The following is a 15,916-nucleotide window of genomic DNA, read 5'->3' as shown; positions in this document are numbered from 1 at the left end:
TATTGTAAATTTGTATAAGCAATGGAAATCGTTATTTTTTAGTGACAATACTGAGAAATTCTTACAAAAATAGGCGCTTATTTTTTTTTTTAAATTTTAATTGTTTCATTCAAGCATAAGTTTTTTTAACCAAGGGAGAGATAATATAATATTTATTATTTGGACTTTATATTGTTTCATAATGTGCAAAGTTAATATTGGAAAGCTATTCATGAGACAGTTTACAAATAACTTTAACTACTGGAGGTACTTACACAACACAACACTATGCTAAAATTACCGTTCAAGAATACGAACCCAAACTTACTGTGAACACTATTTTGTAGTGATATAGTTGTTTTAATGTAAATGTACAAATTTCAAAATATCTGTAATATAAAATGAATATATGTTCCATTAAAAAAATATGCAGCTTAATATTGGATTTTAAATGTCTTGAACTTTTCTCTATCAAATAAATTTCGACCTAAAAACCCGAAAATATTTTTATTACGGTATCCCTATCAAAACTATTGGACTTACGGTGAAGCTAGCAAAAATTTTATATAAATTTTTTTTTATTTTTAAGTAATGCATTACGGTGCTAGATGAAAATTTGAACGTGTTATGATTTTAATGCAAATATTAACTTTTAAAACATTTGTAAATTTTCTTAACTTAAATACTCGTTGAACATTTCAAATCATAAAAACATCATTTGCTTTTCCTAGATAAATTATTTTTATGCAACATTTATGTTAACATTATTTTACTTTCATAACCTCAAAAATATCCAACGTATTTTTAGAAATTTTAAAAATTAACAGCGCATTTGGCGACGTTTGCAAGCCATCTTTTTTGAAAAGGCGCCTCCTTACTGCTGGCCTTCTTTCGCCAGATTTGATACGGAAACGTTTATGATTATTGCTTTTATTGAGCACGATCCTCGTGGTCTGATTCCGTCAAAAATTTAACGTATTTTAGAGCCAGTTATTAAAACAAAATATTTGATTTAAGCTCTATGTCATTCAACTGGTCAAACAAACATGGCTGTATTGACATTTTTGTGTCTTCATAACCTTCCGAAGCTATTGACCAACTTTATTGGAAGTCAATGGAATCGAAATTTTGACCGTATGACAGGGACTTTTAGAGACGGAGACACGTACAACTATAATCACAACGCGAAGAAATTGAGAGTGAGCAGAAGTTTTTGTTCTCACTGTGTCGGTTTTCGGATAATCGAGGCAGCACGTACCGCCAAACCGTTTGGGATGTGATGAAGGCGGATAAAGTGACCGCGAACCGTTCTGAGCCGAAATTTTATTTTTTCCTCCGAACCTCCGAGCGTGATGGATGACTCGTCACAACCGCAGAAGAAAGGGAGCGAAGGTAAACCTGACCCAGACGCTAACGGGAGTGTTTACATTTTCTCTTCATCTCCTTCCAGCTGAAATGTAATCCCCTGAAGATGGACACGTCTCTTGAGACGTAATTGTTGAAATACTCCACCCCCCCCCCGCCCCCTTAGTTTGAGGCAGGGACCATCAGATGTCAATCATTCCTCTCGAGTGTGATGGAAAATCTGTCGGAAGAAGGGCCAGAGGTAAGGGGAATGAAGGCATGGTGTAGGCGCCTGTTTGCAGCAACGATGGCTAGCAAACGACGCAAAATTTACTGTTAAAAAAAACCGTGAATTAATATACACTTTTACTAAAACGTACAACCTCTACAAAAGCCTAAACTTTAAAATTTTCACATTTAATTTACTATCCTGCCATCTTCGTAAAAGTATCGTTTGTATATCTTCGTAAATTTTAAGGATGGCTAAGTTTACTTAAGTTGAAAACCAAATGTTCGTCGGTGCTTTCATGGTTGTTTTTTCCACAATACCTTTCATCGTTATGTTTGTATATTTTCTGTGTTGTCAATTTTTTTTTTTTTTTTTGTGATTTGACGCGCATTTATGTTAACTTTACCTGCTCTTTGTTTGTTGATTGCCAATTTTACCCGGGCGTAAAGTAAGTTTTGTTTCGTGGGCTACTCAGGTGGATGTAGGGAAAGATTGGGCCTCAAGACACTTGTAGACTCCTTTTTGCTTCGTCCTTGTACTTGAACTCATCGAAACCCTCAGTGTGACCAAAATTCTGTTATAATTCGAAATTTTATAACTTACTTAATACCAAACTGTAAACATGAGAAAGCTTCGTACGTTAATGAACAGTGCAAAAATTTCATAAAAACTCTTTTCATATGTTTTAAGTTGATACAGCAGAAAAAATTATGTATTAAACTGAGTACGGTAGCCCCAATTCGAAAATGTCTTCTTTTTTTTTTACAAACTTACCTCTGAAATTACAAATAAAAGGTAAACAAAGTTATTTTGTTTAAGGAAAATTCTTTTCATTCGATAAAATTTTTGGTTTCTTTCGGGAAGTTTGTTGACAATAAAATGGAAGAATCCGTCAAAAATGTGCGTTATTTTACGAAAGAATTTTTCTTTCAGAAATTTGTATAAACATTTTTTTTACGAAATTAATTTTTTCCTAGCAGCGTGGTTGTGTCGGAAGGGAATGTTCATGGTCATGGAGAGAGAGGTTGTTTAGGGGAAGGGGGTAGTCGAAGGATGGTACGAAGACCCGCGCCATTAGCGCTGTGAGTGGCTGGTCGCGGAACTGAAGTGGCAGGCCACCGCGTTCTCCGAGAGCGCGGGCTATCTGACGTGACGTAATGGGGGCAAGTCATCCTGTGATTGGTCGAGGAGGGACGGGTGGGTATGATGGAGTTGAACCCGACGATAAATAGTTGCTTCAGGCGGATTACGTGACGTCACTACAGGAGGGCACTTAACGGCGAGATTTTTCCCCGCCGTGATAGATTTACAATTTTATTTTTACCAAAATATAATCATAATTTTATTATTTTCTGAAACTGTTAACGTGAAAAGGTTTATAAAGGTATGTGTCTCTGTTCTTGTATTTTGGTTTTATTTATAATTTATTGAGCATAAGTACACCATGAGAAAATAACTGATTATTTCACATGTGTGTTTGTAGATGACGTGATAGGTCAATAATTTTTACTTCAAGACATTTACAATGCGAGGTTCTGTGGTATTTCAACCACAAAGTTAAATTAAAAAATTAACCTTATGGCTAATATTTAAAAAAAAAAAAACATTTCAACACAGCGGGCATTCAGTCTTCCTGGAGGTTTAGGCGTTCCATTTGGAAGAAAACTTTTGAAATAAACCGTTGAAAAAAAGTCTCTGTATAAAGGAATGTAAAAGGGGGTCAAACTTTGGTATCCATTATGTTATTTCCTCGACTTTAAATTTTATAGTTTTTTTTGTCAGTAGTTGGGTATTTATTAATTTTAATTTGTGTTTATTGGAATAAGATATAGCAAGATAACAACATTTATAAGCTGTTAAAATTTTCACATTATGTTTAAGAAGAATACTAGGTACTAATAATAATTATCGAATGATCTTTGTGTTTTTACTGATATCTTCGTACATTAATGGTTTCTGAGGTTTAAGTAATTTGAAAATAAAATCAATAAATCAGTGTTAGAGCAACAAAATAATTCGTTAGTAAATAATTAAGTCCAGAGTAAACAATTATCTTCTTCCTTAGATATTCCCTGAACATCAGGCCTTAAATTTGCTAGTCGCCCTTGAATATGACTGTAATAAACCATGCTGAAACGTCAGGCATGCCAATATTTTCATGAGCCTATAGTTGGCCTCAACCTAGAAGCCAAAAGATGTAAGGTATCCGGTTTGTTGATGCCTTAAAAATAAATCAATAATCACTGTTTTAAGTGTGTTGTTGTATTGTCCAAAACCAGGAGAACAGAAGCAAGAGAAATTGCAATTTCTGTTTCTTTTAAACTGCACTTTGTAAAGATTTGGGCAAACGTTGGAAGAAATGGACAGTAACAAATGCATGGGTTGAATTGGGTGAGGAATGAACACATACGTGGTACGCCTGGCGCATCCCCTATGCTAGCAATGGCCCTGGGTGCGCGGCTGCTAATTGGCATGCTCTCTTTTCGTTGAGCATTCGTTTAAAATGATTTAAGATATTTTGTTAATTTTTGACGTGACAGCGTCTAATAAATCGATGAACGCCGGCTGCACGCACGAAAAAGGATGACTCATTGTCATGTTACGCTCATTGTCCCGTTACGCTCATTGTACGCTTGCGCCGCATCTATTTCTCTTCCACTCGATTGGAACAACAACCATCGATTTGACCTTTTTCGAGGCACATTAAACTTGAAACACTCCCATTTGTTTCCTATCATCGTCCTATCCTTAACAGAATAACACAGATTGGAAGAAGTTAAATAGCAAAAATGTATAAAAGTTATAGTTAAAATAATCTGTTAGTTAAAGTAATAAACATATTTGAATTAATAAGTGCAAATAAAAGTAAATTTATCAATTAAATTGTAGATTTCATTTCACTCCTTCTTTGTATCAATACAAAATAGTGATAATTTAATAAAAATGATTCAATTTTATTCATAAAGGTATGCAATCATTTTTCAATGTTTTGTTATGACGTTGTCACGTTAAACTATCGTCCGTAAACCGACTTTACATACAACCACTTTTTTTTTGGTATTAAAATTTATTTTACGTGAGGCCTAAAATACGTGGACAAGTATGAACTATAAAATACGCTAACTAACTGTTTGCACGTCTCCGCCGCCAGGCGCGGTATAATAAAGGAGGGGGGGGGGGGGTGGGGTGAAAGGTGACGCAGTGACGAGTGCGTCGAGGCTATTCGCGGGCACCCAGCTGATTGGTGCGGCCGTGTGTGTGTCCGCTGGCCGCAAGGGCGACAGCCATCGGGCCGGGCTGTACGGGAGTCATGGCTAGAGACCGGAAAAATTCGCGGATTAATTTCGTGATAGGCTGAAATTCAAACATGTGTACAATTCTGCTGGTTCCGCTATTGGCTCGCGGTTTAACTGGAGCTCTCTGGGCCAATGAGAGACTATCGACCAAAGAAGCGTCGAATCACAAGCTACCCAGTGGAGACGACACACAATTCAGTAACAAATGAACACGCGTGTTTACTTGAGAAGTGCAGAGGATTATGGAGGCTATCCTAGAGGTCATTGAATCCGCTAAATTTTCCGGTCCCTAGTGATGGCTAAACCTAAATAACTTTACGTATTCGAAAATGCACACGAGTCGAGAGAACCGGACGGGGATTCGGCGAGCAGAACTCGTTCCACGAGTCCCACGAACCGGGAAAAAAGCCTTTCAAGTAGCTGCTTGGTGGATCGCACCGGGGTCAGGAGACCTGGTTTTCGCAGTGACAGTCTTCAATGAACAAGTAAGTCATCCGCTCCGTCCCCCTAAAGCCCTTGCGCTCCCGTGGGCGGAGTCAGCTGCTGTGTTGCACGGCTTCCCAGTTCGACTGCACGAGTGTTGCGACTTCATATCGATTGGTTCAGCGTCTGAAAATCGATAACGTCATGCTGCGAGCATCACCACAGTACGTTTACAATGAAATGCATAGTGGCTTCTTACATCTCGGCAGAACAAGCGTGTGATGGAAAGGATAACACACAGTCAGTCTTTTTATTTTAAGCAGGTTAGAGTTCATCGAAGCAGAGTGGCGCAGTGGAAGCGTGCTGGGCCCATAACCCAGAGGTCCGTGGATCGAAACCACGCTCTGCTAATTGGACTTTTTTTTACGTTTGGTTTTATGTGTCATTCTACAGCTGGATGCCATTTACAGAAACAGACACCACCATGAATAATATTAAAACATACATTAACAAGCAAAACACACAAATACACAAAAAAACTTAAAAAAAAAACACAAAACAACATACAAATTAAGAAATGCATAACATGATAATACACCTGACAACACAGAACACAGTCAACAGAATTTTTGAACTTGCGTTAACTTGCAAGCTTGAATTAAGCGATATCGAAAGTGAAGTTTTTGGCCAGTAGAACTACTTTAAGTAAAAGAAGAAAACATTCCCTTAAAGGAAAATATGCGGCACCGCGGCGCGCCGACTATTAGTAGACCCGGCTCGATTAAAAATTATTTAATAAGTATTTGTTGAAATAATTTTTGACTATCTTCCATTTGTAGATGCTTAAATTGCGTAAGTATGATAACCAGACTGAATTGTGTAAAGAAATTTGCGGTGATTATAAGTTCGGTACATATATAAGAAAAATGTACTGTAGTAGCAAATATTTTGTAGCTATTACTGAATGCGATCTGATCCATTGCATGCTACAGGAACCACGTTCAAACTCAGAGTTAATTTTGAATAAAATGTTGAACGTATTTTATAGTTGCGTAATTTCTTCTAATAAGGTGATTACTTTTGGTTCTTACCTTAAATTTTGTGGTTTTTATTGTTTTTCTCTGCTTTTCGGGGTACCTGCTTTAAGGAACAGCGAAAATCACACCCAAATTTAGTTAAAATTAAAAAATTAAAATTTAATTTTTTTAAATTATTTTCGAGGTCGTTCCCAGGCGGGTATCTGACTTGTGTTGGCTTATCCTGAATTGGGTAACGCACACACATTAAATTTTATGACGAAATAAAAAATAAATTTAATAATTATTTTCCTAGAATTTTGTGTGTTAGAAGAAATTAAATTAAAATATTTTGAATTCAATTTTTTTAAAGACGTAAATTCAATCCTATATAACAAAAAAAATGTCTGTATTGATACTAAGATAAAAATTAACAATTAGAAGTGGTGCTGCTATTAAGTGTGCTCGAAATGTAATTTATATCAAAATCTCGTGTTATTTTATTCATGGGCTACTGCGCATAGTAGAGTGTCAATAATTGATTTTGAAACATCACCGAAATGTGTTACGGATAAAGCGTGCGTTGTCGTAAACACTCCCCGCGGTGCGGTAGTTTCCCAACGTAACACGAAAATATTGAGCTTTTGTCGTGTAGAAACAGGACGGAACCGGACTATTTGTTTTCGATTACAGCGTCCAGTGCCGGTACACTGGACACGACGCGTGCGTGCGTGCGTGCGTGCGTGGTAAGTTTTCACGCGGGAGTGTTGCAATTGGAGCGTTGTTTCATTTGTTTTCGGACGAGCAACCTGCGACCCTCCCCTGACCCTGCAAACCATGTCCCGCTTGTAATATTGTCCTCAACAGTATCACAATCACTCCCTTCTGCTTCCTCGCCATTCGCCCTTCTGCTATTGATTCCAATAATTTACTGCCGACCGCTGAATGCGATGATGGATTTATTGCAAGTTGCGTGCGTACCGGTGATAAAAAAAAATGCATCCTTTAGGGACGCGTATGAATTCGAATCGAAAAAAAAAATGAACGTGGGTTAAGGTCGAGGCTCTTTGAATATTATACTTCACAAAATGTTGTTTCCCCGTGAAAAATGTTCCGAAAAATAAAACCATCATCCAAACCTGAGATTTATTTTCAGTTGGTAATTTACTTCAGTTACTTCTTACAGCGTGCGATCGTTCAAATTAAAATCTCTTTGACTAGAATTAAACTTTTTTTTTGTTTATCTTTGAGTCTGGGGATAAGTTGGCTACCTTACGGAAGTTGATAAAGACGGCATTCAGCTTTTTAAATAAAGATGATGCCATGTCACAGTATAGACGACCTAAATCCACATATTAAAATAATTAATGTAAATTAGGGGCTCCGAACATAGTGTTGTAGCTCAAGAATTTTGTCGATTTCAGTTTAACTCAGTAAATAATTATTTGATCGTTTCAGAGTTGAAATATGTAGCCAACTCAAAGGTTCAACATTTTTTACTCACGCCAGCATCTAAGACCCATAGCGTCTCAATTGGTACACGTTGCAATCGTTAAAACACAATTTTAAGTAAGGGAAAATTCTGTAAAAAAATTATTAGCGATGCAATAAACTTTCGAAACGTTAACATCAATATTGTAAAACACTACACAAAAAATTTCTAAGTACAAAGAAAAAAAGATATTCGTTTTATTTAATTTATATTTCTGCAATCTCAGTTTCAAAAAAATGAAGTGTCTACGATATGAATGTAATTTTTGAAAATATTTTGAATGTTATCCTAGAGATTTAATAATGAGGCCACTCTTGTGAAGGGTGGGAGACCATACACACAACTATGAACATGACCTGTGCGAAATGGGCTCGCAAATGAAAACTACCTGTTAATTTTAACCAAAGAAATTTCGCGAGGTATCCAACTTCTGTTGGTAGTGCTATAAAATAACTGTATTAACTATCGAATGTTTATCCCGTGACATCTGATTAGTCATTTGTGAACATCAATTTTCAACATATAAATTAATTTGTGTTATGTCGTATATTTTTGTTAACCATTCCAACCACCCAATATTTTATTTTTTATATTAATTTACTTTTTCTTGTAAGTAAAAATAATAAAGTTTTTGCAGGAGTCACACCTCGGTATTGTAATATCTCGTCCATATCTTGCCACAGTATGATTGATAAATATCATGACAGTTTTCTAGTCCGCCAAAATGACTGTTGCGCCGTGCGTCCGTTAACAGAAATAAAATATATTAATTTCCCTTATATGCGCTCGACCGGTCTTTGTGTTTGTACTGGTAAGTTCGGAAACATGGCGGTCAAGTCTTGTGCGCATGACCTACTATTACTGTGAAGGTGGGTTTACGATTGAAAATTAAGAATTAGTTTTATATTTAACATATGACTATGGGAACCATATGATGACTTAAGACTTAACAAAGGTGATTATATTTTCCCCCCTTAAGAATTAAGGGAAGCGCCTATCAGAGCAAAAATTCTTTCGTTGGGAAAGCAGGTTATGATTCAGTACGAAAAGGAGTAGGAAATACGAAATTACTATCATCATGCTAAGAAATAATAAAATACTTAGAAAACGTTGCACGAAAATTTAAAAAAAAATTACTCTAACTAGAATTTTTTTTTTAATATTTCGGAAATTTATTATTCGGATGTGTTTATGGTTATGTTTTGCTATTATACGAGTTTATAATTCATGAATATATTTTGTTACTATCAAGCCATTTTATGGTCGCTTGACTTGCTTGGAATGGATTTCATTAACATTACATGACCTAGTATTTACGTAATTAATGTTAAATATCCTCGATTCTTATTTGTGAATGATTATAGGTTACGAGCTGAAACGTTGCAGTTTTTAGGTTCAACCGTGTCAGTATGTCTGGTTTTTTCAAGTATGTACATAACTAATTTCAACATGGATCAAAATTTTAAGTTTAAAAAAATTATGAATCGACAGCGAATGCAGACGATGACTACGAATAAAAAAAATTCAACTTAAATGACATGACTGCTTGCTCTCCCATTTTTATTGGCTGTAATTAACGACAACTAATTTATTAATAAACTGAATATTACTAAACGCTGTGCTCGTCGGCTTAAGTACAGGTTAAGTTTATAGTTCTTACATTTTTTTTTTCAATCGTAAACCCACCTTGACTTTTTTTTTTCAATTGAGCGCCCAGCTTATGTTTTCAACAGGCAGCGTAATCGAGGAAGCACAGGGCTGGCAACAACATCGGGGGAAGTATAGAATATCCCCCCCCGCCTGCTCCACTGGAAACACTTCACCGCTGCGTAACGTAAACACGGCTGCAACAAGAGAGCATCGGGGCTGCTGTGTGCGAACGTGCGTGAAGTGGGCAACCCTCCAATGGGCTGATGTAATATATATATATATATATATATATATATATATATATATATATATGCATATATATATTTCGGCGAGTGGATCCTCGTGCTCGGATGAAAAGTGAGCCGTACGTGTCTGGAATTCCCGCGTTTCCCGACGGGCTTTTATTTGTTGGAATCTTGCCGGAATGACGTATCAAAAAGCCTCTCTCTACGAGCGTGCTGGAATCTACGCGGTAGAGAAATTGGAGCAAGCGAGGTGTTTTTATCGAAGAACTGTTTTCACGACCATGAGGTGGAATATTCAGTCACCTCTGACGGAAGTTTTCGATTCGAAGATAACCTTTGGAGAAACCGGAGACACGAGAGATTTTGAATGTCAAAACGCTGCTTTTATATCATGATGCACTCACGTTCGTATACAGCGAAATGAAACAACGCAATTTTATTTTATTTTAAATTTTAAATTCATTTTATTTCTAACGATATTGAGGACACATACATATGTGTTGTGGAGAGGCTAGTTACGGTCGGTTTTTTACTACAGCTTAGGAAGTAGTACCCTTAAATGCAATGTTTTTTAAAGATACATTTTTCTCACAATTGTTTCATTAATTTATAATGTAAATATAATGACGATATTTTTATGATTGGTTTTATTTATCAAATAAGTGCTTATTTATTGGTGTTAAAAATTGAAAAGTCCAATTTATATTTTAATCATAGCATAAACAACACGAACGTTACGTTGTGGTATGAAGTTTTGAATTAAACGTGTAAGTGGGTGGCACTTGTATAACTCTAGAAACTCACTAGAAATAAAGGTTTACTAAAAGCCTTGTTACCAGAAAAAATTTTTAAGTTTAGGGAAAAATATGTTTATTTATATGTAAAATAAAGAATCGCATAAACAGTTAGTTCAAGATTGTGTTGCAAGTAACTACACGCTCTAAATTCATGCTAGATTTTTATATTTTATATTTTTATTGTTATTTTTAAATTTTTTGTCATTACTTTTATTTCAGATCTTACAGTTTTAGCTTGAAACCAACCTTGCATTTGCTATTCTGTTACAAATAATTTTAACTCATATTAATTTAGTGTAATTTAATGGGTATAAAAATTCGCGCAAAAGATGATAATTACAAAGCGTTGCGCACCTTTTTACTCCCATTTTATTACCTTAAATGAATTTATGTTGACAATATTTGTGGCAAAACAACAAATGTATTGGATTCATCGAAGCAAAATTTATGAAATAACCAATAAATAAAAGTAATGAAAAAAAAACTTACTTGGCAAGTGAGGCCGAGCATTAAATAACAATTATTGATGTGATGGAAACATTAATTAATAATATAAACCTGGTTATTTTTTATATGTATAATATACATAATATCCTATGTGTGTGTTTGTATGTGTGTGTGTTTGTACCACATGCATTCCTAAACAATTCATCCGAATTCGATGAAATTTTGCACACTTGTCTTTTGAAACACGAGGAAGATCACTGGCTAGGTGACGTTTCGAAACACCACACCCTACCTTTTTTTCCAGCTCGAAACCAGAAATTTGATATTTATTAGCACACGTGACATTCGAAATTATAAAAAATTACTCTTCAACATATAATTTAGAAAGAAATGTGAAGTCATGGCCTACGTGAGGTTTTGATAATCCAACCCAAACCGCTGGTCTTAGGCGGCAGTCGGAGAAACAAGCACACGTACATACGTCAGCGCGTAGCGCTGGCTCACTCGCTCCTGCAGCGGACAACACAAAAGGTAAAGTGACGGCGCTAGCAACGCCGCAGCAACCCCTCCTAAAATTCTCCCTCTTACAGTCAACGAAAAATTATCAGCACCTGTGAAGAACATACTCACCATCAACAAGCACAAACAGTGTCAAAAACGAATAACTCCAAAATACAACGCCCATAAAAATGGCCCCCTCCCTAAAAGGTATAAAACCCAGAAGAAAACCCTAAAACACTGACTACCCACAAGATGAAATACTCAAGAGGACTCTTAACACCCGAACTTCACACAGGACCAACCCAACGACAACACCTGTCGAGGGCCTGCCTACCCGCTTAGTTATTTTTTCCTATTAAGAGGACTAGCAACCTTCTCAAAAAAACTGAAAGATCAACTCCCACTTAGCGCAATCATGAATCGCTCTCGTTTCCTCAAGAAAATTCAGTTCTAGAACCATATCGCACAGCATCTCAGGTAACACCCAAAACCTCCTAGTCCATGAAATTTTTTTTAAATATCAAAATGCAGGAACAAACAAACTTTGTCTTGGCTGCTGCTACCATTAGCCACTTGAACCTTCAATCCCTCCTCAACTTTGAGTTTGTTCTTTAACTCAGGCTTCCGTTTTACTAAGTTGCTCACAAAATCCTGGCTTACAAAATCGTTACTAGCGCCAGTATCTTTGGTCGTTTTCTCTCCAACTTCAACTTCTACCCAGAAGCTACTGGATTACCTGTCCTGGCCCCCATTCTTGATGACTGCTATTTGCCTGTCCACTTCCATGCATGTTACCGTCACAAATTTCTTTGTCGACTCTGACCGACGATTTACAAGCCCTGGCTAAATGTCCCATTTTTCCGCAATTAAAGCCTTTGCGGTTGCCCATCACTCTACTCTTGCAATTAAGCACATTTTCCACACTTGAAGAAAGTAACATTCATATTCTTTACATACCTAGGTTTACCGACCTCAGAGTGTTTCTCACTAACCCCGACCACATCACCAGATAATTCCACTGGCGATCTAACAGGATAATATTGTTCACAGGTTTACACAATATTATATACCTGAATGGACCAGGCTCTAAATTCTGCCCTACTTTTAGTAATTTACAGAAATGCACATTGTTGTCTTTATTAACGAGATAAACTGCTGAACAGAAAGTTCTACTCCCAGAGCACATGCGGATTCCCCAATGCCCTGGATGAGTTTCACCATCTGTTCACTAGCTTGATGAATATGCTTTACTCGCCTATCTTTCAAATCTTCCTCTCTTAATGGACACAGCAACACCCATCAACGCTGAGTAACAATTTCCCAGCTTTCACCATTGCCTAACCCCCATCCAGCAGCACATCCAACACTACTCCTGAACATATCTAGATAACAAGATCATGAATAAAATCCACGTCAGAGTTCAACAGCAAACTTTTCTTAGTTCTTTCCACTGAGGCGATAAAGTTCAGAAGGACAAAATGCTCACAGGATTCAAGCTGGGAACGTTGTTGAAGCGTTGACAATACTTAACAGCACCCTGACCCCCAGCAATTTTACATAATCACTCTCACTCGAGCAAAGATTTTCCAAAATGGTAAGCGGACAAAAGACCTCGACTGTGCCGTGAAAAATTTTGAAACGACCTGTGTAGAGCACCAGGCGCGGAGACTCCCCTGCTGCGCCCCTGCGCTCTTCAAGTGCCGCGTGCCGAGGTGCCGTTAAGTGGGCTCTCGAATGGAGTGCCCTGCACACCCCCTCCCCCTCCACCTTCCACCCTCTCTCGCGACCCCGTGCAGGCGGTGAGACACCCCGAGGGATCAGCCGAGCGCGCCACTGCAAACAAACCATTAGGGCGACGGACCCCGGTGGGAAGTCCTGCTGTTTTTTTTTTTTTTTTATGTGTGAACGTCTCGGATCTCTGTATGCGGCATTTGGTTGTAGTTGTTTAGTGAATGCAACGGAAGTCGTGTGGAACGGGAATGTGTAACCACGGTTCATCTGTAGGGGGATAACGCGAACCAAAGATCACAAAGACAAAGAGGAACTTAATAGTATTACCTTTTTTAATTAATTCAACAAGATCGGCAGCATTTTAACAAAATTCCTTTTCGAGAATCAGGTCCAAACCCCGAGTGTAGTATATATATTTTTTTTTCATTCAATCTTTTTCGCTTTTTTTTTTCGGAGCCGTTTTCATTATTTAGTTTAAAATTTCGGTCTGCAAATCAAATGATTCAATAGTCAACGCGGCTGCTCCGGCAGCGAATTCTAGCGGCGGGTGCGAAAACTACGTGTGTTTCGCGTCCAGAAGTATAGTTGAAAACACAATTTCGACTTTATTTTAAGATTTATACGTTAATTTTCGTGTCCGAGCTTTTTATTATAAGTGTATTTGCGACATAACACAGGAATTTTCTCGTTACCGAGATCAGATGTTATACGTGTCTGGCGCGTACTGAAAAACGCGCTCACTTTATTTATTTATTTATTTTTAAATCGTAAGGGGAGTCGCTGTGATGATTTCACCAGAGCTTATTGAAAATATCGTAACGGAAAAAAAAATATGGTTCAAATTTCGGAGCATTGCCGGAACATAAACAGTCAGTAAGAGAGATTTGTAACTGCGTTGCTATTTGCCGCCATGTTTGTTCCAAGACTTGATGTAAGTTTTTGGACATACGCCATTGCAAAAACTTTTTCTGTTGAAGATAAACGAAAAAATAAAAAATAAAAAAATAAATAAAAAATACCAAAAAAAAAACAACACAAAATTAAGCAAAAAATTGCTGTTGTCAACAAATATATATATGTATGCGTGTGTATGTATGTACTTAATTATTTTTATTCTTAAAAATGTGTTTTTCCCACATTAATACAATAAACATTATACTTATTCTATTTGTTTTTATCGTTAATTACTTGGTTTATTTTTCAGTTGAATCTTTATATAAGTGTTTTAAAGTTTTTTTAAACTCATTTTTTTATTCCTGTATTAGTTAGGGACTTGAATTCGTGCCTATATGTAGCATTTGTATGTTTAATTTTAGGACTTCAATCATAAATATAGGTAAGGAAATTTCGCAGATTCGATTGGTTGCTAGCTAGAATGCAAACCTGCAGCAGCACTGTGTTCATGATTGGACCACCAGTTATCGCGATGCACCTTTCCTGCGACCGTGATTCAACGATGCCCAGCTAGGAGATTAGCGAATCAGGACAATAAGGACAAGAACTAAAAGACAAAAAAAATCGGTAGAGAAAGCTAGAGTCTTTGAATTTTAGCTTGGTTCAAACGTATTCGCGATATTTCTGGTTTTAAATTCATGATATGTTTCAAATTTCTGGGTTTCGTTATACGTTTCAAAGCATGGGTTTTCCACGGCGGCCTCGTATGTCGGTACACCCTATGTCCGGCGCGCATAAACAAACACGCGTGCGTCGCTTTCTGATCAATAACACCCAACTAACCCCTTCCCCCTCCAGCCATGAACCGCTTCAAAAGTCGTCGAACACCATGCGTGAAGTCCTGGTTACGCCGTCAAATTCTTTCGCTCTCGACATACTGCCTGGTCACACCGTCAAACTCTTCCACTCCCGACATTTCACCTAATCACTAGAGACCGGAAAAATTCGCGGATTCATTTCGTGATAGGCTGAAATTCAAACATGTGTATAATTCTGCTGGTTCTGCTATTGCATCGCGGTTTAACTGGAGCTCTCTGGGCCAATGAGAGACTATCGACCAAAGAAGCGTCGAATCACAAGCTACCCAGTGGAGACGACTCACAATTTAGTAACCAATGAACACGCGTGTTTACTTGAGAAGTGCAGAGGCTAATGGAGGTTATCCTAGAGGTAATTGAATCCGCTAATTTTTCCGGTCCCTACTAATCACACATTACATTCTCCCACTCCCGACACCTTGTCTTGCCTGGTCACGCTGTCAAATTCTTCCACTCCCGACATCTTGCCTGGTCACGCCATCAAACTCTTCCACTCCCGACATCTTCTAATGTAAGTATCTTCACTTGTGGGCTTCGGCCGCGTCGAAAGTGAAGAGCTCGCTGAAGTTTCGGTCGAAATTGCAGTCACATAATCAGTAATAATGATCTTCTCCAACTGAGAGTCTTGGCAGTCCCTATTGCCTTCAAATACTTTCCTCTAAGATCGAGTTTTTTTTTTTTCGATTAGCTGGAGCTGTGGGACAGTCAGAGGTGTATTTCCTTTCTGGTTGGCTGGTGGTTTTGTCCAGTCAGAGATGGGCTCTGAGATTACAAAGAAAATATACCTATAATAATGTGCACATGTGTGCAATTTGTTGAGTAATTTACCTGCAAGAAGCAAGTTACTTGTCTTAATTTTTTTAAATATTGTAAAACATTTTATTGTGCTTAAGAATATCAACTTGATTTATTTTTTTAAAAAATTAAATATAAAAATTGCATAAAATCATAATAAGTTAGAAATTTTCATACAGTAATTTGATGCTTCTTAATA

At 37.2% G+C, this 15,916-nt stretch overlaps 1 protein-coding gene and 1 non-coding gene across 2 annotated transcripts in view; one reads left to right on the top strand and one right to left on the bottom strand.

The window, feature by feature from the left end:
- The window catches only part of LOC134535367 (gamma-aminobutyric acid type B receptor subunit 2), a 328,071-nt gene extending 312,686 nt beyond the window's left edge, over positions 1 to 15,385 (bottom strand). The window contains exons 1-2 of the mRNA XM_063374439.1: positions 15,322 to 15,385; positions 13,128 to 13,252 (exon numbers count right to left, since the gene is read on the bottom strand). Of these exons, the coding sequence (XP_063230509.1) occupies positions 13,128 to 13,252; positions 15,322 to 15,385 (189 nt within the window). The remainder of the gene's footprint in view (positions 1 to 13,127; positions 13,253 to 15,321) is intronic.
- On the top strand, positions 5,610 to 5,681 carry Trnam-cau (transfer RNA methionine (anticodon CAU)). The gene has a single exon. It is a non-coding gene; the product is annotated as a tRNA-Met (tRNA).
- Positions 15,386 to 15,916: the final 531 nt, after the last annotated feature.

This window comes from Bacillus rossius, chromosome 8 (genome assembly GCF_032445375.1).
Source record: "Bacillus rossius redtenbacheri isolate Brsri chromosome 8, Brsri_v3, whole genome shotgun sequence".
NCBI lineage: Eukaryota > Metazoa > Arthropoda > Insecta > Phasmatodea > Bacillidae > Bacillus > Bacillus rossius.
The sequence above is the reverse complement of the archived record's forward strand: the minus strand, read 5'-3'. Positions and strand labels throughout refer to the sequence as shown.